At 52.4% G+C, this 24,823-nt stretch overlaps 2 protein-coding genes across 2 annotated transcripts in view; both read left to right on the top strand.

Annotated features, from left to right (window-relative positions):
- The window catches only part of EDC4 (enhancer of mRNA decapping 4), a 34,274-nt gene extending 20,528 nt beyond the window's left edge, over positions 1 to 13,746 (top strand). The window contains exons 17-27 of the mRNA XM_080352018.1: positions 423 to 620; positions 1,612 to 1,764; positions 3,162 to 3,198; positions 4,204 to 4,384; positions 6,302 to 6,457; positions 7,190 to 7,305; positions 7,985 to 8,150; positions 8,645 to 8,831; positions 10,098 to 10,317; positions 11,021 to 11,184; positions 12,508 to 13,746. Of these exons, the coding sequence (XP_080208144.1) occupies positions 423 to 620; positions 1,612 to 1,764; positions 3,162 to 3,198; positions 4,204 to 4,384; positions 6,302 to 6,457; positions 7,190 to 7,305; positions 7,985 to 8,150; positions 8,645 to 8,831; positions 10,098 to 10,317; positions 11,021 to 11,184; positions 12,508 to 12,700 (1,771 nt within the window). The 3' untranslated portion in view covers positions 12,701 to 13,746. The remainder of the gene's footprint in view (positions 1 to 422; positions 621 to 1,611; positions 1,765 to 3,161; positions 3,199 to 4,203; positions 4,385 to 6,301; positions 6,458 to 7,189; positions 7,306 to 7,984; positions 8,151 to 8,644; positions 8,832 to 10,097; positions 10,318 to 11,020; positions 11,185 to 12,507) is intronic.
- A 219-nt stretch (positions 13,747 to 13,965) lies between these two features.
- On the top strand, positions 13,966 to 16,697 carry NRN1L (neuritin 1 like; the record flags this gene model as incomplete). Its single annotated transcript, XM_080351849.1, has 3 exons — positions 13,966 to 14,023; positions 16,189 to 16,348; positions 16,424 to 16,697. The coding sequence occupies 3 exons, from the start codon at positions 13,966 to 13,968 to the stop codon at positions 16,695 to 16,697; spliced, it is 492 nt and encodes a 163-aa protein (XP_080207975.1).
- Positions 16,698 to 24,823: the final 8,126 nt, after the last annotated feature.

Below are 24,823 nucleotides of genomic sequence, written 5' to 3'. Positions count from 1 at the left end.
CACCTTCCTTTAGAGCAAGACTAGTTAGTTTAAAGTTTAGAATTGTTTGCAATTTGCTTTCAAAACCTTTATGAAACTCTGTCTGGTGGAGCCAACCCATCAAATTGGCACACCTTCCCTCTTTGTGCTCCTCAGACACTTGGAGGAACTGAGAAGCGCTGTGTTTTTTGAGGAAAACCAAAGCCAAGATGATGGTATCCACTGGAGTATGCCGTACTGCCCATTCTGAGTACTGGCTTTCCTTGTCTTGCATGGGTGTCTGTTGAGGGATTATGTCCTTGGTTAGTGCCTGAAGCCTAGCTTCTCCTTTCTTAAGGTCTCCAGAAAAACACATGGAGAAATTTAAGTGTTTAGTACCTCTCAACAACACCTGCTGCTCTCTGGATCTGTGCACACAGGTGTGGGGTTTTTGTTTGATTTAGACCTTCTATCAGGATCTCCCATGAGGACTGGAGCGACCAAATACCCAAGCTGAAGGAGACTTCCATCATGGTATTTTCTTTTTTTGCCTCCTCTAGCCCAAGGGATGAGGTTGAAGAGAAGCACAAGAGCTCTTCCTATCATCGACACAGCTACCACCTGCTGCAGCACGACAGCCAGGATGCTAGTGCCGAACAAAGGTACCCAAGTGCTCAGCCCCCTCTCTCGCCCTGCATGGACTCAGTTCAGGCTGCATTCGTGCTTCTGTCCCCAGCAAGCCATCACGCGTGGGGTGAATGTCTTTGCTTTGTCTCCTGACTTAATGTGTGTGTGCAGCCCAGCTTCTGTAATGTTCTTATGACTTTAGCTGATTGCAAGATTGGCCTCTGGGCATTGTCCAGTTTACTCTCTGCAGGGAATGGTTTGACTCTTCTGTTCCTTAGAGCATGGACAAGCTTGGTTTAATTACCAGTGAAAACCTATTATGAGACCAGTTTCAAAATACTGTGCCTTAAATAAGGTAGTGAGAGTATCTCAGGAGTTAGTGTCTTGCTTTTGATGTCTTTGCTTGTTCGTGCGGCGCCCTAAAGCTCCGTGGGCACATTCTGTGTGCCTGGCAACTCAGCCCTGCATGACTGCTGAAAGTTCATTCATAATCCACACTTAATTCAGATTAAAACATGCAGCCTGTATTGGATGGCTGGTCAGCAGCTGAAAGACTCCAAGGTGCTGAGGATCACACACTTCCTAGGTTCTGATTCTCCTCTGTTCCTGCAATACTCACTGTGTTAAGTGCTTTTCTGTCTGTAAAGCTGTAAGGATATACTGAGCTTGTGTCCCCTGCGGGGTCAGTGTCACTTCCTAGGGCTTATGTGCTCGTGTATTTATGCAGCGAGAACAGGCATCATCCCGCCGCACTGCCTGGATCACGGTTTTACCTAATGCAGAGACCCTTCAGCTCTTGCTGTGCAGTGCTCGAGCTCAGCACAAGCAGACCAGGATGAAAATAGAGCAGCATGTGCTGAGCTCTGTAGAGGTCTCTGTGTTAGGGATCACGGTGGCAGGTGTCCTCAGCTGCGTGACTCTGCCGGTGTGTGGATGAAGAGCAGAGTGTGAATCTCCTCCCGTTAGTGAAGGCTGATGCTGTCCAGTATTGCAAGTGATGTCTTTTCCCCTGCTGTTCCTTCGCAGTGACCATGATGATGAAGTTGCAAGCTTGGCATCTACGTCAGGTGGATTCGGTGCCAAAGCGTCTACGCAGAGGCTACCTGTGAAGGACTGGAAAACCAAGGTGTCCCCTCGGGCTTCCCCAAAGCTGAAGCGGAAGGGCAAGAAAGATGACGGGTACGCTGGGCTTGCCAGGATCCAGGTGGCTGTGAGGCCAACACATCAAATTGGCACACCTTCCCTCTCCGGGGCCATAACTTGATGTTGCCATTAGCAGCAAAACCAGGGTCTGAGCTGGGCTGTGGCCAGGTCCTCCCAGCCCTCACCCTATTTTGCAAATGGCAGTAACACCACAGAAAGCGTTGCTGGGTACCAGATGCTACCTGCCATGCAGGGGTGGGGGAGTAGGTTCTGCACTACCTTTCCAGCTGGGACTCAAAACCCAGAATGTAGCCTGGGCATCAGAAGAATGTGTGGCAGGTAAATTTCACATTGTGAGGGGGACATTGGTTCCATTTGCCAGTTTCACTGAAGGTTTCTTTGAAGCTGTAATGCTTGAGTACAGCTTACCATAGTCTCCATTTCTAATGGGCTTCTGAACACTGGCACAGTGCCCTTGTTCAAAGATATCCATCGTTTGTTACCCACTTGTTGCTTTTGTGTCTTTCTAAACATGCCCATATATCTTGTAAGTGAAAAGTGATGACTGGAAAGGTCTGCCCATGGCAAATTAGACTAATCTGTCTGCATTAATGTGAGGAGAGCAGCACAAGTTCTGCACAGGGCTCTCTGTCCCTTTCTCATGTTCCCATAACTCCATGATTTGGATCTCTAGCTGTGCAGATTACAAAAAAGATGGGCTATGGCATTAGGTTTCTGGCTGTGGTCCTGTACTGTGACACCCAGAAACTCTCAACCTCAGAAAAACCTTTCGTTTTTTCCTGCCTCAGACCTTTTAAAGTTGCTGAATGGATGCTGTCTGGGAACGACAAATGTCTATTTTCCTTCAGATAGTGTTTGAATATTCATAAATTTGTGACTTTGATGAACACATGCAATATTAGTGGATCAGTTCAGTGATTTTTTCTTAATTCTGCTGTATATGCTGGAATGCATCCCTAGTTTCTTCACTTTGAAAGCTGGAATCATTCTAGGATTCTGTATTTAATAAATAGGTAGTTGTTTTTCCTTTGTAAAATATCAGGACACCTTTGAAAGTGGTTTAACAAAGCTGTCCCTGCCTTTGAATTTGGACAAAACTGAATAATCAGTGCGCATTGATCTTTGTAACAGTTCTTATTAAGACTTGTTTCAAATCTCCTCTTTTCGAAGGGATGAGGGTGTAAGGAACTTGGGGCCTGCGGATAGTGCAGATGATGGAGTCACAGTGCTGCAAGGACTGGAATTTCATCACCATCCCCTCGCCCTTCGTGTTCTAATAGGCAAAACAGACATATGCGCTAGAGTGTAAAACCTAAAGCAAACATAAAATGTGTGATCTGTTTTGGCAGAAGACTTGGATAATAAGAGCAATTAATTGACTTAATTGGATTATTACTTTTTTTTATTTCCAGGGACGTGAACCAGTCGCCAAGATCATCTAACAACCAGGTGAGTCAGAGCTGCTCTGCAGTCTGTCCCAAGGGTGTGATACTTCAGCTCTATTTACTGTCTCACTGAAGACCTGAGAGAAAGTTCACCCCAGCTCTCGGAGTGCCATGGGCCCCTGCTGTGCCCAAGCAGGCTGAGACGGGGCTGCGCTTGGGCTCAGCTTTGCTCTGTTCTCTGACTTATGCAGCAGAGAAGGAGCTACTCGGTGCTCTTCAGACTGGTGGCTTCGTTCTCGGCTTTGCATATCGTTGTACATTTCTGGGTTTTCACAAGCCCTGTGTCAGCCAACACGCTACCGCTCATTTCCACTTCCCTGCTGAGATGACTCGTGTGTGTCTGCAGCAGAATAGGGTGTTCCCAGCAAAGTAAGGGTCACAGTGGGACTGGCCTGTTGGAATTTCTTGTCCCTGTTGATAGTACCTTTTTATCTGGCAGAAAATGCTCTCAAGCCGAGTTGCGTACACTTCTTAAAGTGCCCTTGAGTCTGTTGCTCCTTTAGATATGTTCAGCAGGTGAAGAGACAATGAACTATAGATGTATGTTTCTCCAGTTGTTTGGTTATTCATAAATCAGTGAAAGATCTGAAAAAGTGCTCTAGGGAACCTCCTTCTTACTCTGTGGACAGCACAGCTCTTTTCATATTTGTTTGAGGTCAATATTTGCATTCAGAGGCCTAAACATTCTCTCTCAGTACCTGGCCAAAAGTGAGTAGGATCTGTTATCTTGTTTCTTTTAGATACCAGAACTTTGAAGAGGGTCTTGAATGTAAACAGTTGAGGATATTCTAAGCAACCATTTATGAATTCCATGTGGGAACTTCATGTACCTTACTCTGTCAGTTTATTCCTTGGGATGGATGTCTTAGAAAGGGGCATTAAGCTGGCCCTGTTTTCTGCTTCATGTTGCGCTTCAGTCCTAGGCAGAGGGATTGACTTAAAATCTAGCAGAAAGCTTGAGTGAGCTCCAGCCCTGTTAGAAATGAATGCTTGTCTTCTCCACACACAGATGACACCAGAGTTCCAGGATGAGCTGATGTGCATATTGAGGAGCCAACAGCGGGAGCTCTCCGAGCTGCGTCAGAACCAGATGGAGCTGCTGCAGAGACTCACGGATCACCTGGATGCCATCCAGAGCTCCCTGATGGGCCACGTGGAGAGGGTGATCGACTCCCAGCAGGAGCAAGAGCGTATCCTTGTTTGCAAACGTTACATGGGAGCAAAGGGGTTGAAGGCTGCAAGGCAGACTAGAGATGTGAAGAAAGCTGAGAAAGTTCAGGGACCGTGGTGGCATGAGCCATAGGTACAGTGAAATTGCCTGGCTTCAATGTGACTGTTTCAGTTCCTCTTGGTGCCTTTCTAAGGGCAAGAAATACAGAAATAAAACAGAGAACAACTGATACTTTGTCTATGCCACTGTATCTTCTAGTTGACCATTAAGACCTTAAGTGCTGCAGTGCTGGAGTAGACTAGAAGTGCACCGAACACTTTATCCTATGTCAGGCAGTGGTCAGTTGCACAAGAGTAATTGTGGGACAATCCTTTCCTACTGTTGCTCCTTCAGGCAAGTGGGTACTTGCACCAGAAATAGCATCTGGCTGCCATACTGCATGGCTGAACAGGGAATTATCTTGTCTGTACCCATATACACATCTGGAGGCTGTCAGGTCCTTTATGTGTTGTCTGAAAAGTACTTTATTTTGGTGCTTTCAAACCTGGTATCCAGTTATTTTTATTGTAGTGTGAGTAGTCAGTTCCTGTCTATTTTTTGCTGCGCTGAATTTGGTGATGTTGTAACTGAGCAGCTCTATCCCATTTCATGTCTGAAACCGCTCTTCTGAGATGACAATTATTTGTGTTTTCTCTCTTAATTAGTCTTGGATTTTTCTTTTTGACTGATATTTTCATACGTAATTCAGGTAGCCTTCTACTGAAGTTCAGAGTCTAGCGCTATGTTGTAGTATTAGTATAAATTTCCCTACCTGTACAACTTCATATCTGCATTGAATTTTGTCAGCAGTTGAATTGTCTTTTCACTGTTTTGTTGGGGTTTTTTTGTTGTTGTTTTTGTTTTTTAAGATGCACGTGCATCTCAGTGTTTGTGGGTTGGCTCCTTGAAACAGCTTGGTTGCTTCATGAGGTATGACTAGCTTTTATTAAGCGTGGGTTTGCTCCCATGCACTATATCTCTTATGTCCACCAAATCCATCCTTTAGAAATGTTTTTACCAATTTGCTTTTTATGGCTGTTAGGCTTCTTGGTTTCTGTAGTAGTTTTGGCTGGGATAGAGATAATTTTCTTCATAGCAGCTCGTATGGTGGTATGTTTTGGATTTGTGATCGAAACAAGGTTGATAACTCTGATGGTTTTGCTATTGATAAACCCTGCCAAGGCCTTCTCTGTGTCTCATGCTGTTCCACCAGCGAGTGGCCTGGGGGTGGGCAAGAAGTAAGGAAGAGACGCAGCTAGGACAGCTGACCCTGACTGACCAAAGGGATGTCCCACACTGTGTGACGTTTGGCTTGGCAGTAGCAGCTGAGGGAAAGGAGGAGGAAGGGGACATTCGGAGTGATGCCAGTTTTTTCCCCGAGTCACCATTAGGTGTGATGGAGCCCTGCTCTCTCGAGGACTGCAGAACACCTGCTTGCCAATGGGAAGTAGGAAATTAATTCCTTTTTTTGCTTGGCTCACATGTGCAGCTTTTGCTTTACCTGTTAGACTGTCTTTATCTCAACCTGTGAGCTTTCTCACTTTTACCTTTCCTGTTCTCTCCCCCATCCTGCTGCAGAGGAACAAGTGAGCAGCTGTGTGGGGCTGAGCTGCCTACGGGACAGCTAAGTTAACCCAAAATATGCAGGGAGCACTATTGCCAAGCTTCTTCTAGCTGTTTGGCTTTTCTGTGGTGCCCTCACCCTGATTGTTTGTTTAAGAGCACGCTGTTGTTTACAGAAACACATCAGCAACACTTTATAGACGTCTTTCACCAGAGCTGCAGATTTGCTCTCACTGAGCCTCTGTCGATGAGGCTCGTGTCCATCTTTGTGGACAGGAGTGTTGAGGGTAGAAAGGAAATGTGTTGTTTGTGCTCCTTAACACGTTCTCATTAGAGAGGAGGCTAGACCGAGCGCTGACAGAAGGGCAGCAGCGCAATGGGCAGCTCCAGGAGCATCTGTCTCAGCAGCTCTCTCAGTCCCTTTCCACTGCTGTGTGTAACCGCCTGGAGAGGACCGTTCGCGAGGAGATGAAGAAGACCGTACCCCAGTGTGAGTGGTGCTACCTCGGTTTTGAAGGTGGATCCCTACAGTTATCCCTGTGGGGATTGAAAGCATCCTGCCTCAAAGTGTTGGCACCGTATGAAGTAGGAGTTAGGTTATGTGAAGACTACTCATTGCACTTTAAACTGCTGTGGGCCTCACTGTAAGGTGAGGAGTTGTGGTTGGGAAGGAGTGTGAGGCTCCCAGAGGGGATGCCTGTCCAGAGAGCGTGGTCTGACCTCCCATCGCAATCCATAAAGCTCCTGGGGTCTGTTTGGTGGATGAAGGCAAAAGACACTAATGAGTTTGGAAATATTTAGACCTGACTGGAGCAAATTTAAACTTGTCTTTGCCCTTCCTTGCTGCACGGCTACCATCCGTGTAAGGAAATTTTCAAAGAAATGCTGGTGGGAAAGCCTTGTGCAGCCATTAGTGTCCACCATTCTGCTTGAGGCAGGGCTACCCACTGTTCCAGATCAGTTCAGCTATGACTTTGGGCAAGTGCTGAAAACGTTCAAAGCTGAGATTCCACAGCCTCTCTGGTGACTTCCAGAGCTGTATCACCTTCCTGGCAAAAAGTTTCTCCTAATGTCCAGCCTTAGCTTTCCAAGCCAGAGCTTGTGACTGTTGTCTCTTGCTGTGTCCTATCCAAGAAGCACTTGACTCCATCTTCTTTTTTGGCTGTTGAAGTGTGACTCCAGGCTTAAAGCTGCAACTTTGACATGTTTGTGTTGTGCCTAGGCATTTCCAAGAGCATGGACCCTGTCGCTGGCCAGCTAAGTAACACTATTACTGCCAAGCTCACTGCTGTTGAGGGGACACTGAAAGAGAGTATCACCAAGCTAGTGAAATCAAAGGTAAGGAGAACTAGCCTGTAGCTTTTCCTGGGGACACTGAGTTGTCACCTGCTTGAGTAGTGGCTCCTCATACCTCCTCATCTATATCTCCATTTAAGGTCAGTTTAGCTGCCAGCGGTTAAAGCTTTTTTCTGATTTCATCAGGAGAGTGAGCTGCTTGTGTACTCCGCTGCCTGCTTTGCCTCATTAGCCCTTTCTTTCGTTTACCAAGTTGTTCATTTTCTACTAGAGCAGAGATTCTCACTACAGCAGTGGTTTTTAGGGCCCGCTCAATCAGACAAGTGATGAAAGTTTGAGTGGCTCTTCTGTGCTCCACTCCGTTCTCCATTTCTACATTGTTTAGTGGGGAGAAGCTTTTACCTTGGCAGGGGGCACGGTGGGTTGTGGGAGGGAAGCTGGGGAAAGGGAAAGGAGCTGTACTTGTCTGTGCTGCCTTCCCTTGCTCTGCAGCTGAACTCCAGGGCGATGGTGAAGCTCTCGGGCAGCCCTTCACCAAGCGGGTGCTCTGGCCCCTGGAGTCACAGTGCAGCCTGGTCAGCAGGAAGACTTGGGCTTCTAACACTGGGCTGTCCTTATCTGGTGTGGGTGTGTTGCAGGGACCTACAGTGTTTGTTCACATTTTTGTCCTGCAGCAGGCTGTTGTTAATTTTCTGGAATCTGTTCTGTGTGTGCTTGGAAGAACCTTACAGATAGTGTTGTGAGAGCAACAGCCGATACCCTGCAGGGGCCGATCCAGTCAGCTTACAGGGAAGCGTTTCAGAGTGTCGTGTTGCCGGCCTTTGAGAAGAGCTGCCAGTCCATGTTCCAGCAAATCAATGACACCTTCAAGCAGGGCACACAGGAATGTGAGTAGGTTTTCTCCAAGTTTTCTCTGCATTAGTGGCTGACAACAAGTGGGCCTTTTCTTAGGTTCATAAAATATTTTTAAATACAGATTTTTGACCTCTGCAGACTTTTGTTTTTCCCCAGAAATCTTCCTTCTGTTTCTTCATTGGCATTGAACTCCATCACTAATGCAGATCACAACTGACACTGTTTATGAAATAAAGTACCCTCATTCCCACCTTTGTCTTGCTCTGAACAAACAGCACCTGTAAAGGTCTGTTGCAAGAGAGCTCATGGTTTTGTTGCTGTGTCATGTAATCCTGCGTGATGGGGAGGCTGAAAGCAGGGTTCCTAGGTTAGTGTAACACAGTCAAAACAAGGCTTGTGTATTCTTCACTTTCTCCTGCACTCGTATGCTGGCTCAGTAAACTATTCTTCTGGAGAACATGTAGAGCCTGTCAGCTGAATTTCTCTCTACCAATGGCGCAAACATCCTCCTTTCTCTTTGTTGCAGATATCCAGCAGCTTGAAAATCACTTGAAGAACAAGAAGGTACGAGAACAGGAGGCCCGGGACCCGTTGCTGAATCAGCTTCGACAGCTCATCAGCACCTTCCAGAGCACCACCGAGCAGCTGGCTTCCACCATCGCAGCCAGCGTCCATGCTGAGGTGCAGCACCAGCTGCATATTATCGTGGGCAAGTAAGTTGGCAGCTGGGCTTATGGAGAGAGATGTCAGTGGGAGGCATACGTGTGTAACAAAAACCTCTCCCTGCTTGTTGTGGAACAAGCCATTTGCTGCTGTAGGGCTGCTTGTTGGCTCTGTGCACAGTAGGACAAAGCTTGTGTGCTGGTGTAACTTGCCCTGTAGGGCACAAAATGAAAGACCACAGAAGGTTTCTAACAACCAGGTGTATCGCTGCTGCGTGTGGGAGCTCAGGGCCTGCTTTTCACAGTGTCCTGTGTGCGTGTTGCAGGGCAGAAGGACCTAAGGCAGCCCAAAAGCTCACTCAGTTCTCACTAGCCTTCCTGTTCTGAAATATTCTTCTGGTCTTTGAGAGCTTTTCTTCTTTACTCTGTGTCCACTGGCACACCAGCAGTTTCTGCAAGCTACTCTGTCCTCCCAGCTGCTCTGCAACAGCTTGTGTTTGGCCATTCTGGTTTCACGATGATGGTGCCTTCAGTATGTTCGCACCATGAAGCTGGTGGCAGGTTGCCAGGCTGGTCAGTGGTCACCTGTGGGGCAGAATGCCCCTGTCTATTTTAAGCCAGTAGAATGTATGTAAGAGCCCATTAAGGTCTTTGATGCAGAGCAGACTTGCCAGGAACGCTACCAGTCTAAATTCTGGTCTCATTGCACGGGCCGTGTGTACTCCCAGGGAAGTCCTGCTGTTCCGCCTGTGGTAGAGCAAGTTGGATGCTTTTTATCCTTTATAAACAGGGAAGATCCATCCCATGGGGGGAAAAGGTGTGACACTCAACAGCAGAGCCTACGCTATGAACTGATCTTGTGTGGAGAAGTCAGCAGCTCAGTGGAAACTTGTTCTCATACTAAAGGTGTCATTTGCAGGCAAGGGAACTGCATCTAACAGATCCGATATAGAAAACTGGGCCCATTCAGGGCTGAACCTCAAGCTCAGTACCCAGGCTCGTAAGCCAGAGACATTAAAGACTTAAAATGCTGTACAATGAGAGACTTAGTTCCCACACTTTCCCACACAGAAATCCAATGTCTTCCACATGCACCCTGGGACGTGTTGTTGTTGGCCACAGAGCTACCTCATGCAGCATATTTCTTGTGCCTGTGTCTCAGAGCAATTTGTATTAACTCTTTGGTAGCCACAGTGCAATAAGCAAGCAAGCCTGTGCATTCTCACTGGTACAAGCTTTGTGCAAGGTTTTTCTTCAGCTCCTGATTTTCAGAGATGCCCATTTGTTGTGCCTTTTTTTTTTTTTTCCTTTTTTTAGCTTGCAGGAGTCTATTTTGGCCCAGGTGCAGAGAGTCATTAAAGGAGAAGTAAGCCTGGCCATGAAGGAGCAGCAAGCAGCTGTCACCTCGAGCATCGTCCAGGCAATGCGCTCTGCAGCCGGGACTCCAATCCCCTCCGCTCACTTGGATTTCCAATCACAGCAAACTCACATCCTTCAGCTGCTCCAGCAGGGACACCTCAACCAAGCTTTCCAGCAGGTACCGAGGCTGCCTGGTAGTGTGCAGCGCTGCTTGTTGGGGAGTGGAGTGTGGGGAAAAGGTGCTCTTTGAGCTGGGGACATCATCCTACAACTCACGCAGGAGTTGCTTGAGAAGACCTGTGGCAGCTCACTGCTCCAGGGATGCAGCTGGACTCTCATGCAAGTAGAGCCAGAGCTGTGCAAGTCCCATGATTTCCTTGCCGGTGCCCTGTCAGGACAGTGTCACCGCTCCAGTAAACCAGAGTGTTTTACCATCAGCGGTGGCATGTGGTGCACCCCTAAAGAGCAACAGCTCCATAAGCCTCGCCAAGCAGATCTACCAGCTGGGGCCTGACCTTGCCTTTGAATTGTCTTTGAATACATAGGCAGATCCATTTGAGCTGCTGCAGACGAACTCCTCTGGGAATAACAGCAGTGCTGTCCCAGTGGGCTGGCAGGGGATGCAAACATGGCCCTGCTCCGTGCTGCCACCTGTAACCTGCTCCCCTCTATCTGGTTGTGGTCTGTTCAGCTTAGAACAGGTGTCCTCTGAGCATAGACTGAGCCTAAACAGAGTCCTGGTTGCAGGCACAGCAGGGTTTGCAGAGACCTTGGCTTCCAGAGAAGGCTGGTGAGCTGCTGAGCTGCCCCAAGGCTGCTCTGCCCCATGTCCCTCACCTGCTGTTGTGTCCTCTGCATTTCTGGATGTATCTTCTTTGCAGGCTCTAACAGCAGCTGATCTCAACCTGGTCCTGTATGTCTGTGAGACCGTGGATACTCAGCAAGTATTTGGGCAGCATCCATGCCCGCTGTCCCAGCCTGTGCTGCTCTCTCTCATTCAGCAGCTCTCCTCGGATCTGGGTACTCGTACAGAACTGAAGTTGAAGTGAGTATGATCAGAGCACCGGGTCTGAAAGTGTGCAGACCTGTTCCACGCTCTGGCTTTAAATTCACTGCCTGGAAGTGGAATGTGGTGCTTTGATGAAGGTTGGAGCTTCTGTAGCCTGTTAATGGCTTGCAAACAACCGCTAGTGACTTGGAAAAAGATGTAGGCATTGCCACAGTAAGCTTTGCTGCCCAGAGGTTGTAGTAGAAGGGGTACCCAGCTGTAGGTGCTGTTACCTCCTGGATTATAGTCTGTAAATGTTTGTGGTCTGTGTGGCAATCTCTTTAAGCCAAGGAACAATTGCACTGTGGAAGCAGAAGGAGGGACAGTGCCATGTTTCCCGAGCAGCTCACTATCTGGAGCAAATGCGCTCTGTCCTCTGTTCTTAACTTGTCACTGGACTTCATTTCGGCAATTTCTCATCGTGACTACCAGACAGGTTCAGTGGGAGGTGGCAGCAGGAGCTACTGGAAGTAATGGGTTCAATGTTCTGAGCAAAGCTCCTGTGACAAAATAGTGACTGTGCTGATAGTTGCCATGAACATTTTTAGCGAGTGAGTCAAAACCCTTTATCTGCCCTAAAAAACTAACTTGTTGGGTACCTGCAGGTTTTGACTGTGGCTTGGATGGAAAGTTACTTGAATTGAGTTTTTAACTCAACAATAGGGATAAAACAAGCTAGCAAAACTGAAAAAGAGCTTTAAGTTACAGATGAGCTGGTAACCGGAGTTAAAGTTGCTGCTATTAAGTTCAAGCTGGTCTTTTAGTGAAAACCATTTGCAGTGGGCATGTTGCAGTGCTCAGGCTGTGGTTTGAAAGTCTGTGGATAGTCTGAATTTCAGAACAGCTTGTTGGTAAAATTCTTCCTCTTCCCCCACCCCTTCCTGCATAGGTGAGAGGAGACCTTAAATACATCCGTATGTGAAATAAGCCTCACTGCTGAGCATTTTTACTGTCTAATAAGTAACTAATTCTGCTTATGCTAAAAAGGCATCAAAGAAAATATCTACAGAGCTGTGACCAGGCGTGGCCTGTGGCCAAATGCCACCTCCAGCTCTGCAGGGAGCTCTGGCTGGTTGTTGGGCCTCTTGCTCCACGCAGCCAGGCTGTGTTGCACAGGTTGGGGGCTGCCCTTATGTGTTGAAGAAGGGAGCGGTGGGCTCTGCTGTGAGTCACTAACATTTATTTTCTGATGGTTGAACATACTGCAGTGAGTTTGGGTGGGTGGGGGAGCAGAATCGTGCACTTTTGGTGCTAAAATGAACTGAATCAGATTGGGATTGTAGGCTGGGTTTGGTTCTAACCCTGATCTCTCTCTTTCAGTTACTTGGAGGAAGCAGTGATGCACCTGGACCACAGTGACCCCATCACCCGAGACCACATGGGGTCAGTCATGAACCAGGTGCGGCAGAAGCTCTTCCAGTTCCTCCAGGTGGAACCCCACAACACGCTGAGCAAGCCTGCCCGTCGCCTCATGATCATGCTCCAGGGCCTGGTCACCCCCGGCATGTCCTAGGAGGACCTGGCTATCTCGTGGGTTGCTCCGTGGAAGCCCACTCAGCAGATCCAGTAGTTACTAACCACGTATGGCTTGTGTTAAGAGCTCTTGCCAGGAAATCTATCAACATATGTGTGATGTCTCTAAGGCAAACGCCATCTGTGTATAGTTCCAAATAGTCACTGAACGCTCACTTGGCTTATTTTTCCTAAATAGCCTCTTTTTGAGAGAGTTAAGTCTCTTCTTCACCTGCCCATCCGTCCCTGAGGCCTGGCTGGCAGTCCAGGCCGCATTCAGCAGAAGCTCATGGATTTCTTACCCTTTTAGTTCAGATTCTGCTGCTGTGAGCAGAGGAGCAGGGAGGTGTGTGCTGAGCCCTGAGCAAGGGGGCTGCCAGGGACACATGCTCCTTGTTGACCAGAAACTAGTACCTGTATCTTAGTCAAGGACTCAGAGTCACCCCTGGTGGGGTGAGTAGCTGGGAGGATGTTGGCTGAGCAGGGAGAAGGGGGTTCATTAACTTCAAATCTGCTCTGCACAATGCCCAGCCTGTTCTGCAGGGTGCAGGCAGTTTTGGGCAGGGGGGGAGTGTGTAGGTGCCACTGGAGTGACCCGAGGAGGGGCTCTGGGTGGGGATGGTCAGGCAGCACAAGCTGTGCCAGCCCCTGGGGCCATCGGTTCTGTTGTGTATCAGAGCATGCCCATGGTTCAGATGTTAGTTTTGATTTTACACCAGGGTTTTTCTTTTTATCTAAATTTTGAATTTTTTTTTTTTTTTTTGAAATAACATTAAGAACAATTCAATAAACTTTTTGAGAAAAAACGTAGGGACTTGTGTCTGTTGTACCATGGAGCGAAGACTATGTAGCCTTTGGAACCAGACCAGGAGCACATTAAACCTATTGGTGGAATGCTCTGTGGGCTGGAGCCTCAGACAAGGAGCTGGGATCCTCTCTTTTCCCAGATCTTCCCCTGAGTCTCTGCTGGAGCTTTCCTGGGTGAGTCCAGGCAAGTGTATCACTTTTCCATCCTGGGAGAGCTTGGGGGGGCTTTGCTCTAATTCTTTTCACAGCAGAAGCGTCTCCTGCTGCTGTTTCCCCCCGGCGCTGCGCGGTTTGGGCTTCAGCTGCGGGGCTCCTCCAGCAGCCGCGGGGGCGGGCAGGGAGGGCTCAGCCGGGGCTGGGAGTGGCGGGGGGCCGGGGTGGGGCTGGGGGCGGTGCGGCGGGGCCGGGGCTGCCGCTGGCGGCGGAGCACACGGAGCACACGGCGGCGGGGTCCGCATCATGGACTGCGGCTGCTGGCGGCTGCTGGGCGTCGTGTGGCCGCTGCTCCTGCACCTCGGTGAGTGTCGCCGGGGCGGCCGGGGAAACGGGAGCCCGGGAGCCGCTCCGTGCCAGGGGCTGCGGGTCGGGCATCCCCGGGCTGTCCCCGCGGGGAGTGGGGGAGGTTGGCGGATGGGAGCGGGACCTCCGGCTTCATCGCTCTCTAGCTGCGGGGAGCGGGGTGCCCGGTTGCCCCGAGGCTCGGCGATCCATCATCAGCCCGTCCTGCAGTGCTGGGCAAGGAGGAAAGAGGCTTCGCAGCACTGCCCGCGGGTCCCTCTGCCGCGGCTGGGATGGTCCTCGGGGCCGGCTCTCCAGCCTGGAGCGCTGTCCCGGGTCAGCCTTGCCCGCCGACCCCCTGCCTGCCCTTCCTCACCTGGGGCTCGGAGGGTTCCCGCTGAGGAACGGTCGATCCTGCATCTTGTCACCACCGATGTGCCACCTCCACGTTCTGCTCCTCCCGGAGCCAAGAGAAGACACCGTCCGGCTCCGGGCACAGTGCTGTCCAGTGACATCCCTGCCCCAAAGAGGGATGCAGGAGCCTGGGGGCTAATCTGGTCTGGTGCTGCACAGAGGGTGGAGGACAGAGACCACCAGCCTGGGATAGTTTTCAGGCTTGGAGGGTGGGTGGTTCAGGCTCTTCCCCAGAAGCCGGACGGCTGCATCAGTGCTCACTTGGAGCCAGCGATGCTGTGCAGCACCCTGGAAACTCCCTCCCTGCGTTTTCCTTGGGGCTCTTGCTCTGCTGGAGCCAGGGACAGGCTTTTCCCACCGGGGTTTGTGGTGGGCTAGCAGAGGTGATTTGTTCTCCTGGCTTCTCCTCCCTGCCTGCCCTGCTCAGCCTCGCACCAAGGGAGCTGGGCGGAGGGGAGGGCTCACACTGGGCACTGGAGCAGCCCGGGCGGTGGAAAATCAGCCTGTGGCAGGGACCAGCCAGCTGAGGGAAGGCATCTGCTGCTGTGACCGGTGAACGTGCCCCTGGGCTGACTGGACATGTGCTTGTTGCCTGGCTGGGTCAAAAGAGGAGCAACGGATCCAGCTTTCTCCATTGATACCTGCGGTATTTGTGACCCACGTGGCTGACATCAATTCAAGACTTTCCTCGGTGATATGGTCAAGGCGTTTCTTGTCACGAACACCCACCGTGCTCCATGATGGGCTGAGGTTTGATGCTTGCCCTCTGTTGTTAGTCTTGGCCAAAGCCACTTGACTCAAGGCCTTGTTCCAGGGGTACAGGCATGGGATGCCAGTGGCATGGGATGCCAGTGGCATGGCACACAGCTCCCTGGAGACATCCTGGCTGCCTTGGCAACTGCTTCTGAGGGCTTCTTCCTGCAGGGGACCCCTCCAGGAGAGTCCTCATACTTTTTTAGCATCCCAAAAATCTTGCAGCTCCTGTGACATGCCCTGCAGGACCCCTGGGGCTGAGCCCAGTCCACCACACAGTGTTTCCCTGTGATCCAGCCACACACCAGCTCTTTCTGGGCTTCCCCCTGGCCATGGATGGCCCTTGTAGTGATCCCTAACACACCCTGTCACCCATCGGCTCATGGCCAGCACTGGGGTTCAGCCAGTCCTGGTGGTGCCTCCCTTGTGGAGTAGAGCAGGGAACTGGGGATTCCCAGGGTGAAGCAGCTGGAGTTGCATGTGTGCCTCTTCCTTTTCTGCTTTTCCATCCCCTTCTCCTTTTCCTTCGCCTTCCCTTTTTCCTTTCCTTTTCCCTTCCCTTTTCCCCCTCATCTTCCTCCTTCCCCCTTTCCCTTTCCTCCTTCCCCTTCCCTCGCACTGCAGGGCCTCCAGTTTGTCGAGTCTTTGCTTTTGTTTGGATTTTTTTTTCTGTTGTAGTCACAAATTAATCTTTGCTGTTAGGGGATAAAAGCCGAGACAGATGGCTCCGGGGAGCGCCCGGGAGGCTCGAGGTGAAGCGGCCGGCACACCGCTTGTTCCCTGCGGCTAAGGGCAGCATTGCTTGCGGGGTCATCACATTGTGCCATGTCGGACTCCTGGGCCAGGAGTTCACTTGGAGTGCCTGGGGAGAGGATGTTGGGGGCTCTGGTGGGACATGGAAGGGGGTGTCAACCCCTCGCCTCATTTTGGAACCCAGTGTCACTCCTGCCTGGTGACACCTGCCCCTGATGGCTGTCGGGGGGTCCGTGAGGGCTCAGCTCTGTTTCTCCCCCGCAGCTGCGAGCCAGGAGCCCGTCAGCATGGCATGGCAGTGTGACACCATCTACAAGGGCTTTGCCAGCTGCCTCATCAGCCTGGGGGACAGCATGGCCGAGAGTGTCAGGCAGCAGCGGGAAGAGGCCGGCGAGGAGGCGCAGGAGCTGGACACCATCTGCAAGTGAGTGTCCCCGTCCCTGGGGGAGCTGCCAGGATGGCCACCAGCGGTCCCCCTCACTCCTACCCTTCTCCCCAGGTCCTGGGACGACTTCCATGCCTGCGCCACCGAGGTGCTGTCGAACTGCCCCGAGGAAGCGGCCGCCATCTGGGAATCACTGCGCCAGGAATCCCGCAAGATCCAGTTCCAGGGGAACCTGCAGGAGCTGTGCAGCGCCCGGGGACGCCTGACCAGCGCCCGCGGCTCGCCGGCCGCCGAAACCAACCAGGCCACGCTGCGCGGCTCGGCCACCCCCCCGCGGCCCCGGCTGCTGGCCCTGCTGGCCCTGCCGCTGCTGCTGCCGCGGCTCTAGCCCTGCCCGCCGGCGGGGTGCCCGGCCGATGCCCCGCGGTCCCCAAGCACTGGCGCCCATGGTCCCCACCGAGCCCACTGGGCATCCCTGGCAGGGCACGGTCCCCTCCTGGAGCCCTTCAGATGGATTTATATTTATATTAAAAGACGCTTTTACATTTCTCCTGCCTCTCTGCCGTGGGATGCCCCTCACACCCTTCCTAAGCTCCAGGTTTGCTCTGGGGACCGAAGGAGAGATGCTGCCTGGACCAGCCCCCAGGGAGGGTCACCGGGGGGGTCTGCGGCTCTGCGACCCCAGTGCATCCCCTGCAGCCACACCAGGCAGCCCATGGGACCCCAATAGCATCAGGGAGGGCAGTACTGGGGGTTCCCACTGCCCTGCCATCACCTGACAGCTGCTTTTCAAGGCCAGGCATAAAGGACATTCCCTTTAGGCATGGCTCAAATGGTTTATTTAGGAAAACATGGATAGCTTGTCCACTGATTAGCAACTCCAGCAGCATCAGACAATTTTCTGAATGAAATCCTATTTTCCATCGCTTGTATTTTGATCCTGCTATATTCAGTCCTATTAATGGTAATGAAGGAAATTGCTGTTTGCAGGGAAGAGATGGGTGTTTTAGCTGAGATTATATAGGTGAAAAACCAGGGAACTGAAGCTCTCATCCAGGTCCAAGTAGGACTTGTTGAAATTAAACCAAGAAGGAGTTTAACTTGGTTAAACTTGTGTCTATCGGTGGAAGACATTCTTATTCCCACTCCTGTTACTGTTACGCTGCAAACTTCAGATTTTTTTCCTAGCATGCTAAAACCCATTGTGGCAAACCAGTTCCCTTAGATGCAGACTGATGAGGTGACAACCTCCCCTCTCTCCATGGAGAAGCCATCTCCCCTTGTCCATCACCTAAAGGGACATTAAAATTGCAAATGGGCCACCCCATCTATTTGCACAGATCAGCGGCTCCATGACAGTGAGTAGATCTGGCTTTAACTTGAGACACCATCCCATTCGGTAAAAGCAACGGCGCTTAACAGCCAAAATCCTCCGGCTGAAGCGTCACCATGTCCTGGGCCTGCGACGGCCCCGTCTGCTGTGCAAGGCTCAGCTGCGAGCAGGGGTGATGGGAAAAGCAGCTCTGCACTGTGAATAGTGAGTTGCTGCCATGTCTTTGATTCCTGGGGTGACTTCAAGGCTGTCCCAAAAACTTCCCCGTGGCCGGTGACAGAGCACGGTGGTGGGTTCGGTCTTGGGAGGTGTTTGAACACCGGCCCATGTCTGGAAGCCTTCAGTGTGCAAGAATTTTCATTGTTGCTGTCCTCATTGAGCCGGGGAAAATTGTTACTCTTTTCATTGCAGAACCTCTTCCTACGAGGTCTGTTCACTTAAACGTGTGATCCCCAACCCCTGGGATGTCACCGCAGCTGCCCTGGGGCCAGGAGACGCTGCAGGGATGGTATCGTGGCTCATCCCAGGGGCTGGGCAGTCGCTGCTGATCCATGAGCTTTACAGGAGGACCCCGTATTTATTTCACGCTGCTTATTTCATCAGCCAGTCTAGAGCTTGCTTGGGAGGGGGCACAAAACGTTGCGTGGGGACGAGTGGAGACGGGTCAGTGGCAGCCTTTGCTGGGCAATGTCACCCAACCCAGGGTGGGGACCCCCACGGGACACAACACCGTCCTAGCTCTCTTGGCCGGCAGCTGCCGCTCCCCATGTTTAACGCTGGTGCTGGGGGGATAATCCGCCGATTCTTTCCTTTCCAGTTCCTGACAATCCTGTGTTTAAGGGTGAATTAGTGCTGAATCCCCACAGGGTGGCTAAGAGGATAAACGCTGGACGGGTCCAGCATCCATCACCCCGCCGGCACCTCCGCAGGGCTGGGGGGGTGTTTGTCACTGCGACTGCTCCCCTTTGTCCTCCAGTGGGGTGGCAGGAGGTGGCTGGGGAGCTGGAGGGCCAGCCAAGCGGTGCTCTGCCAGGCCATCACCATAATGGTGACACCGGCGTGTACCAAACCACGCCACTTCGATCCAGCCCCGAGCTGGGGAGTGCTTGGGAAGATCCGCAAACACGCACACAGAAAGATGTCCCACAAGTGTCCCACACCCTTGGCAATGTCACCATGTGTCCTGCACATACCAGTGCATGTCACTGCACATGGCCCACACCTTTGGCTGTGCTATCACATACGTCCTGCAGCTGGAAGGCGTCACCATACATGACACCAGGGTATGTCACCGCACAGCCTGCTGACACTGACAGCTGTGGGGAGATGGGGCTGGGGACAAAGCAGTGCTCTAAACCTACTGTCACTGTGTCACCCCTAGTCCTTCTTCAAGGAGGTGCCCTCAAGGCAAGGACAGGCATGTTGATCCCCCGGAAAGCTCACCAGGTGCTCTGAACTGGGACAAGTAGTTGGTGTCTGTCCCCGCATTGGGTTCAAGGGTTTGCAGCAAGGATTTGGGACAGTCCTGCATCTGTGTCACAGTATCACAGTATCACAGTATGTTTGGGATTGGAAGGGACCTCAAAAGATCATCTAGTGCAATCCCCCTGCTGGAGCAGGAACGTCTAGGTGAGGTTGCACAGGAACATGTCCAGGTGGGTTTGAATGTCTCCAGAGAAGGAGACTCCACAACCCCCCTGGGCAGCCTGTTCCAGTGTCTGTCACCCTCACTGAGAATAAGTTTTTTCTCAAATTTAAGTGGAACCTCTTGTGTTCCGGCTTGATCCCATTACCCCTTGTCCTATCATTTTTTGCCACCGAGAAGAGCCTGGCTCCATCCTCATGGCACTTACCCTTTGTATATTTATAAACATTAATAAAGTCACCCCTCAGTCTCCTCTTCTCCAGCTCCAGAGCCCCAGCTCCCTCAGCCTTTCCTCACACGGGAGATGCTCCACTCCCTTAATCATCTTTGTTGCCCTGCGCTGGACTCTCTCCAGCAGTTCCCTGTCCTGCTGGAACTGGGGGCCCAGAACTGGACACAATATTCCAGGTGTGGTCTCACCAGGGCGGAGTAGAGGGGAATGTTGTCCTCGGATGTTGTCCCGCTGTGGGAAGGGACATCATCCTCATTCCTGCCCCCAAAACAAAGAGCTGGCTCCCCACATGCTGGCCGGCGTCTTAAAGCAACTGCCCAGGCTGACACCTGCGGCAGCTGAACGGAGGGACAAGGACCGGTGGCTGCCGGCACTGGGCACCTCTGAGCACCCGTCGTGCTGTGAAAACCCATTGCTGCGGTTATGAAACTCCAGCGACCTACTTTACACTCCCCGCTTTTGTTCTTAATTCCCAGATATGGCCGCTCTCCAGATTTTGCCCATCAAGGCAAATTAATTGGAGTAGATCCTAATTTGCTCTCTGCTATTCTTTGGGCAGAAGATTAAATGCTCTGCAGACATTATCTCCCTTTCTCTTTTCTAAGAGACAAACCTGAATTATTAAAAAAAAAAAAAAGGAAAAGGGGATAAAGGAAGGCTGAGTTAGGTTGAGTTGACGTCTGAATTCACTTTTTGTAATCACAGAAGGGGCTGGGAAGGACCCTGTGTCCTCGGGCAGCTGGAACCAGATGGTGACACTATTCGGGGCAGCTGTGTGAGCGAGACAGCACACGTGGCACAGTGACATGAGGGCCAACCTCCCAGCCATGCCACCCACCGCCACATGATGGTTGAATCCTCCTGTCCTTTGCCCAGAGGAATTCCTGCCGGCAAAGGCACCACCTGGGGAATGGCTGCTGGTCTGCAGGGACACACTTGGGTTTCTCCAACAGGATGGGCTGAAGCTGTGCCAGAGCCGCCAGTGGCAGTGGGACAGCTCCTTGCCCTCTCACGGTCCCCAGTGCCACTGTCCCAAACCCGTGCCCCTGTGGAGGGGCACACCCAGGCACCAGCCGTGCCAGCAGAACTGCCTCCAGCATCGTGGGGGCAGAGGGAGCACCAGAGCTGTGCATAGCCTGGAGGACACCATGTCACAGGACTGGCTGCCGTCCGAGCTCATGCAGGGATTTCTGACAAGCCAAATGTCCAACTTTCCATAAGGAAACACCAAAAGGCAACCTCAATCCCCATGGATTGGACACAGCAGGAACAGCTGAGCCAGAGTCACCTCTGCTGCCGGGGCCATGCTCACCCCCAGCCTGGCACCTGTCTTGCTCAGCTTTGGGGCTTTTTTTCTCCAGAGAGGCATATGGAAAGTTGGATTTCTATTTTTAAGCAGCTTTAATTGAACATCCTGAGCTCAGCCTTGCTGGGACAACCTTGAGCTCTGGCCCAGCATGGCCGCTGAGGCACGGGCTCACTGCCACGTGGGGCTGGGATGTGGCTGGGGGGAAATCCAGGTTTGCCGCTTCACTGCATGTCTGTTTGATGGCAGACAAGAGATGTTGTTCTGCTCTGTCACCTTGCCACGGCCTGGTGCAGCAGGAAGCCCAGGGGTCCATGAACTGCCCTGTGCCCTGGATATGCAGCAGTGTCCCAGGCAGCTTGGGGATGCTGGAGGTGGTGCTGGCCCTTCCCATCACTCCGCAGGGAATTGCAGCTCGTTGCACTCCAGTGAGATGCCAGATTCGATGGCAGGCGAGTGCTGGATGCAAAGGGAGCTCTGGAGGTCTCTTCTCCAAGCTCCAGCTTCAGTGGGGTTCACGCTGGTGCTGAAGCAGCTGCTCAAAGCTGTCTCTGGGTGAGCTGCACATCTCCAAGGAGGGAGGATTCTCCACCTCACTGGGTTCCCAACCTGCCTTTAGCAGGTTCCATGGGAGAAGCCGTGAGGAAGCAGCTGATGGGAGATGCAGAACACTATGGGGAACCTGTCCTTGCAGCGGGATGGTGGTTCCCAGGAGGGAGCAGCCAGGCTGCGGGGCCACCTCTGCTGCTGCCCCTCCATGGAGATCCCTGCCTCGATGGGCTGAGTCCTTCCCACAACACCGGGATGGGCTGCGGTCCTGGGGGTCAGAGCTGGCAGATTTCTGAACAGGGAAGTGAGGAGGAGCAGGGTGAGGCTCCTCTCTCACGAGAGCAACATCCTGGGAGGAAGGAGGCAGAACCAGGTGAAAGTCAATCAAGACACAAGAAGTTGACAGCCCATTCGGCAGCAGACAGCAAAGCGAGCTGCTAGACCACGACCAAATACAGTGCTGCTGTACGAGCACACCAAAAAACTGTTGTTAAAACCAGTGAGGCTTGGCTGGAGCGTTGCTGGTGGGAGCCCCGGCACCCAGAGCCCGGTGGGGTGAGAGGCTGCGGGACCTCCCCAGCACTCGGGGATTCATGTCCGACATCGGCACCCTCAGCTGCAAGATGCTTATCCTGGTCATGAAACATTTCTTGTTGGAGAAATGACTCTGGGCTGAATAACAGGTTTCAGGGCTTAGCTGTGCCCAAACACAAATCAGGTGCCCAAACCCTCAGGCGGTGGATCACACAGATGAGAGAAGGGTTCCCCAAGGTCTCTGCCCATTCTCAAGCTCCATCACAGGTTTCACACTTCCACAGACCTTCTGCAGTGAGTGACAGATCCTTCCTGGCCTCACTCCTGGGTAGTTTGCCAGGCGGATGTGTTTGTTTCACGCGGATGTCTGAGGTGACGTTCTCTGGGCTCCCGTGGGTCTCAGAGCACTACCACGGCATAAATAATACAAGAAAGAGCCGCTCTGATGGAAGTTCTCAGAAATCCATGGTTCTGGCCCAAGAGTTCTTTATGTATTGGCTCTTAAACAGTTTTATCCTGACAATTAGCAGCGGTGATGGACCTGTAACTGCTCATTTGGTGTTCTCGTGGGCCAGGCAGGAAACAAAGCTGTGAGGAAGCAACTAATGGAAGATGCAAAACCCTGAGGGAAACGTGTCCTGGCAGAGCAGTTGTCTCTGTCCCAGCAGCTGTAGCCAAGGTGAGGCTGCCCAGAGCTGCACATCCAGCCGTAGCAACCAGGCTGATGAGGAGAGGTGCACACTTTGTGGCACCAAGCTGGGATGGCCTTGAGAAATGGCCTAAAGTGACAGGATCAACATGAATGGAGACACGTGCAAGGTTTGACATGTTGGGTGCAGGCTAAGCCACCTCCCAGGGACACAGCGGGGGACATGTGGCTGTGGAAATATGCCCAGAAAGAAAAAGTGGGGGTTATAGGGCTGAAAATGCACCAGCAGCACCATTAGTATGTGAGAAGACAAGAACAGGCTCATTTCCCTTGAAGGACACTGCACAAATCACCGAATCTGCTGAGTGCAGCCCGCGCAGCTCCTTCTCACACCCATCACACACTTCTGTGTCTCATCGTGAATTACATGGAAAACGGACTGATGACAGTAGCATGCATCAGCAGGTATAACTTTTGTTACAGTATGACTTACCAAGCATTTTAAAGAGCAGAAGAGCCCAGGACTGTTAAAATAAGCCCAGCTATTTTAAACAAGCACGGTAGGAGTGTGAAAATAGCCCCTCTTCACTCGAACCGCATTGGGAATGACGCAACAGGCAGGCTGGAAAACAAGCCTGACAGTATCGTGTTTGTGTCTTCCCCGGAGAAAGAAGTGCTGCCGACACCTCTGCAAGCAGCTGTCGTCCCTCGTCCCTCTGCTGTCGGGTCACCTAGGGCTGAAATGCCGAGTGTTTGGTTTAAGGATGGGGAAAGGGTGAGAGGAAGAAAATCCACCAGCAGTTACCAAGCAAGCCTGGAGGGTTTTGTGGCGCTTAGTAGCCAGGGAGAAGAGAGCAGAAAGGAATGTGCCTCCTTATTCTGCTGTGCACAAGAACTCGCCTGCAGGGACCGGATTTTCCCTGCCAAGGAAAGGGGCTGACTCTTCCGGGTGATTTTCTTGCAAAAGGAGCACTTTCCTGAGCCCCGCAGCCCAGCAGGAGCCCTCGGCGGGAGCAGCTCTCCCAGGCACCGCTGTGGATCCGGCTGGGCTGTGTTTGGCTCTAAAAAGCCGGCAAATTGTCTCTCCTCAGGCTGTGGGTCACCATGGCTGCCCCGCAGAGGCAGGAGTGTGGGGAGCGGGCATGCAGGGGCCATGCAGAGGCCTCTGCTCAGCCGTGGGGCTGTGGGGATCCAGGGCCCCGTGGGGATGAGGGGGATCCCAGTGTAAGGAGCCATTGAAGGAGGAATGTTTTTACAACCGATCTGGCACCTGACGCCAGAGGGGCTGGAAGGACTGAGAGACATCAGACTATGAATCCTTAATGTAAGACAAAGTCTCTTTGAACTAATTGCGGAATGCAAATTGACTTCTGTATTTTAAAAAAGTTAATCTAGGGGAAAGGGAAGACAAAGAACCAGGAATCCATATTTTAAATAGATCGATAAGGGGAAGGAGTTTGTTAGAATTAGATGAATTAAATATGTAAACTGAGGCAGGTGTCGGGTAGTCTGTAAACCCTGATGTACCCAAAAACGGGGAACAGGGGAGGGAATTTGCAGCCGGGATTTGAGGAGGATATAAGCAGGGGCTTTTCGCCCTATTCCGTGTACCTGCCTTTAGGTAGAACAACCGGTCTTGCAAAATCGTTAATAAAATATGCTTTGCTGAGAGATCCTGCCTGCGACTCTTAAATTGGCCAGATGACTGTTCCCTACACCGGGACCCGGGGGGTCTCGGGTGGCCAACTGAGGTCCCGGGGGCGGGGCGGGAGTTCCCGGCGGCCCCAGCAGGGGGCGGTAGAGCGTGAGACGGTAGAACCGCGCCCTCCTCGCCCCGCCCACCGCCACCTCCACCAATCGCCGGCCGCGGTTTCCCAGCCCCACCCCTCCCCTCCCCGGCGCTCAGGGATGACGTCAGGAGGCGGTGCCGAGCCGCGGGCCGGAGCGGGCCCAGGTGAGTGCGGGACCGGCCGCTCCACCCCGGGCTGGGGGCAGCGCTTCCCTCCCTCCTCCTCACTCCCTCCCGGGCCGTTGGCGGCTCGGCCCCCCGCCTCGGCAGCCCTGTGGCCCGGGAGGCGCGGCGGGCCCCGAGTCACAGCCCCGCTGCTGCCCGGGCCGCTGGGCCGCGGGTACGGGCGGGCCGGGGAGGGGACCCTGGCCGCGGCCCGGGGCGGCCCTTCGCCGGGCCCGTTCTGCTGGGGTGCGGCGCTTCCCTGACCGCGGGACGAGCTGTCGGCACTGGCCCGGCCCTGGGGCCTCTCCCTGA

This window comes from Nesoenas mayeri, assembly GCF_963082525.1.
Source record: "Nesoenas mayeri genome assembly, chromosome: 12".
Lineage (NCBI taxonomy): Eukaryota > Metazoa > Chordata > Aves > Columbiformes > Columbidae > Nesoenas > Nesoenas mayeri.
This window is presented reverse-complemented; position numbering and strand designations above follow the sequence as displayed.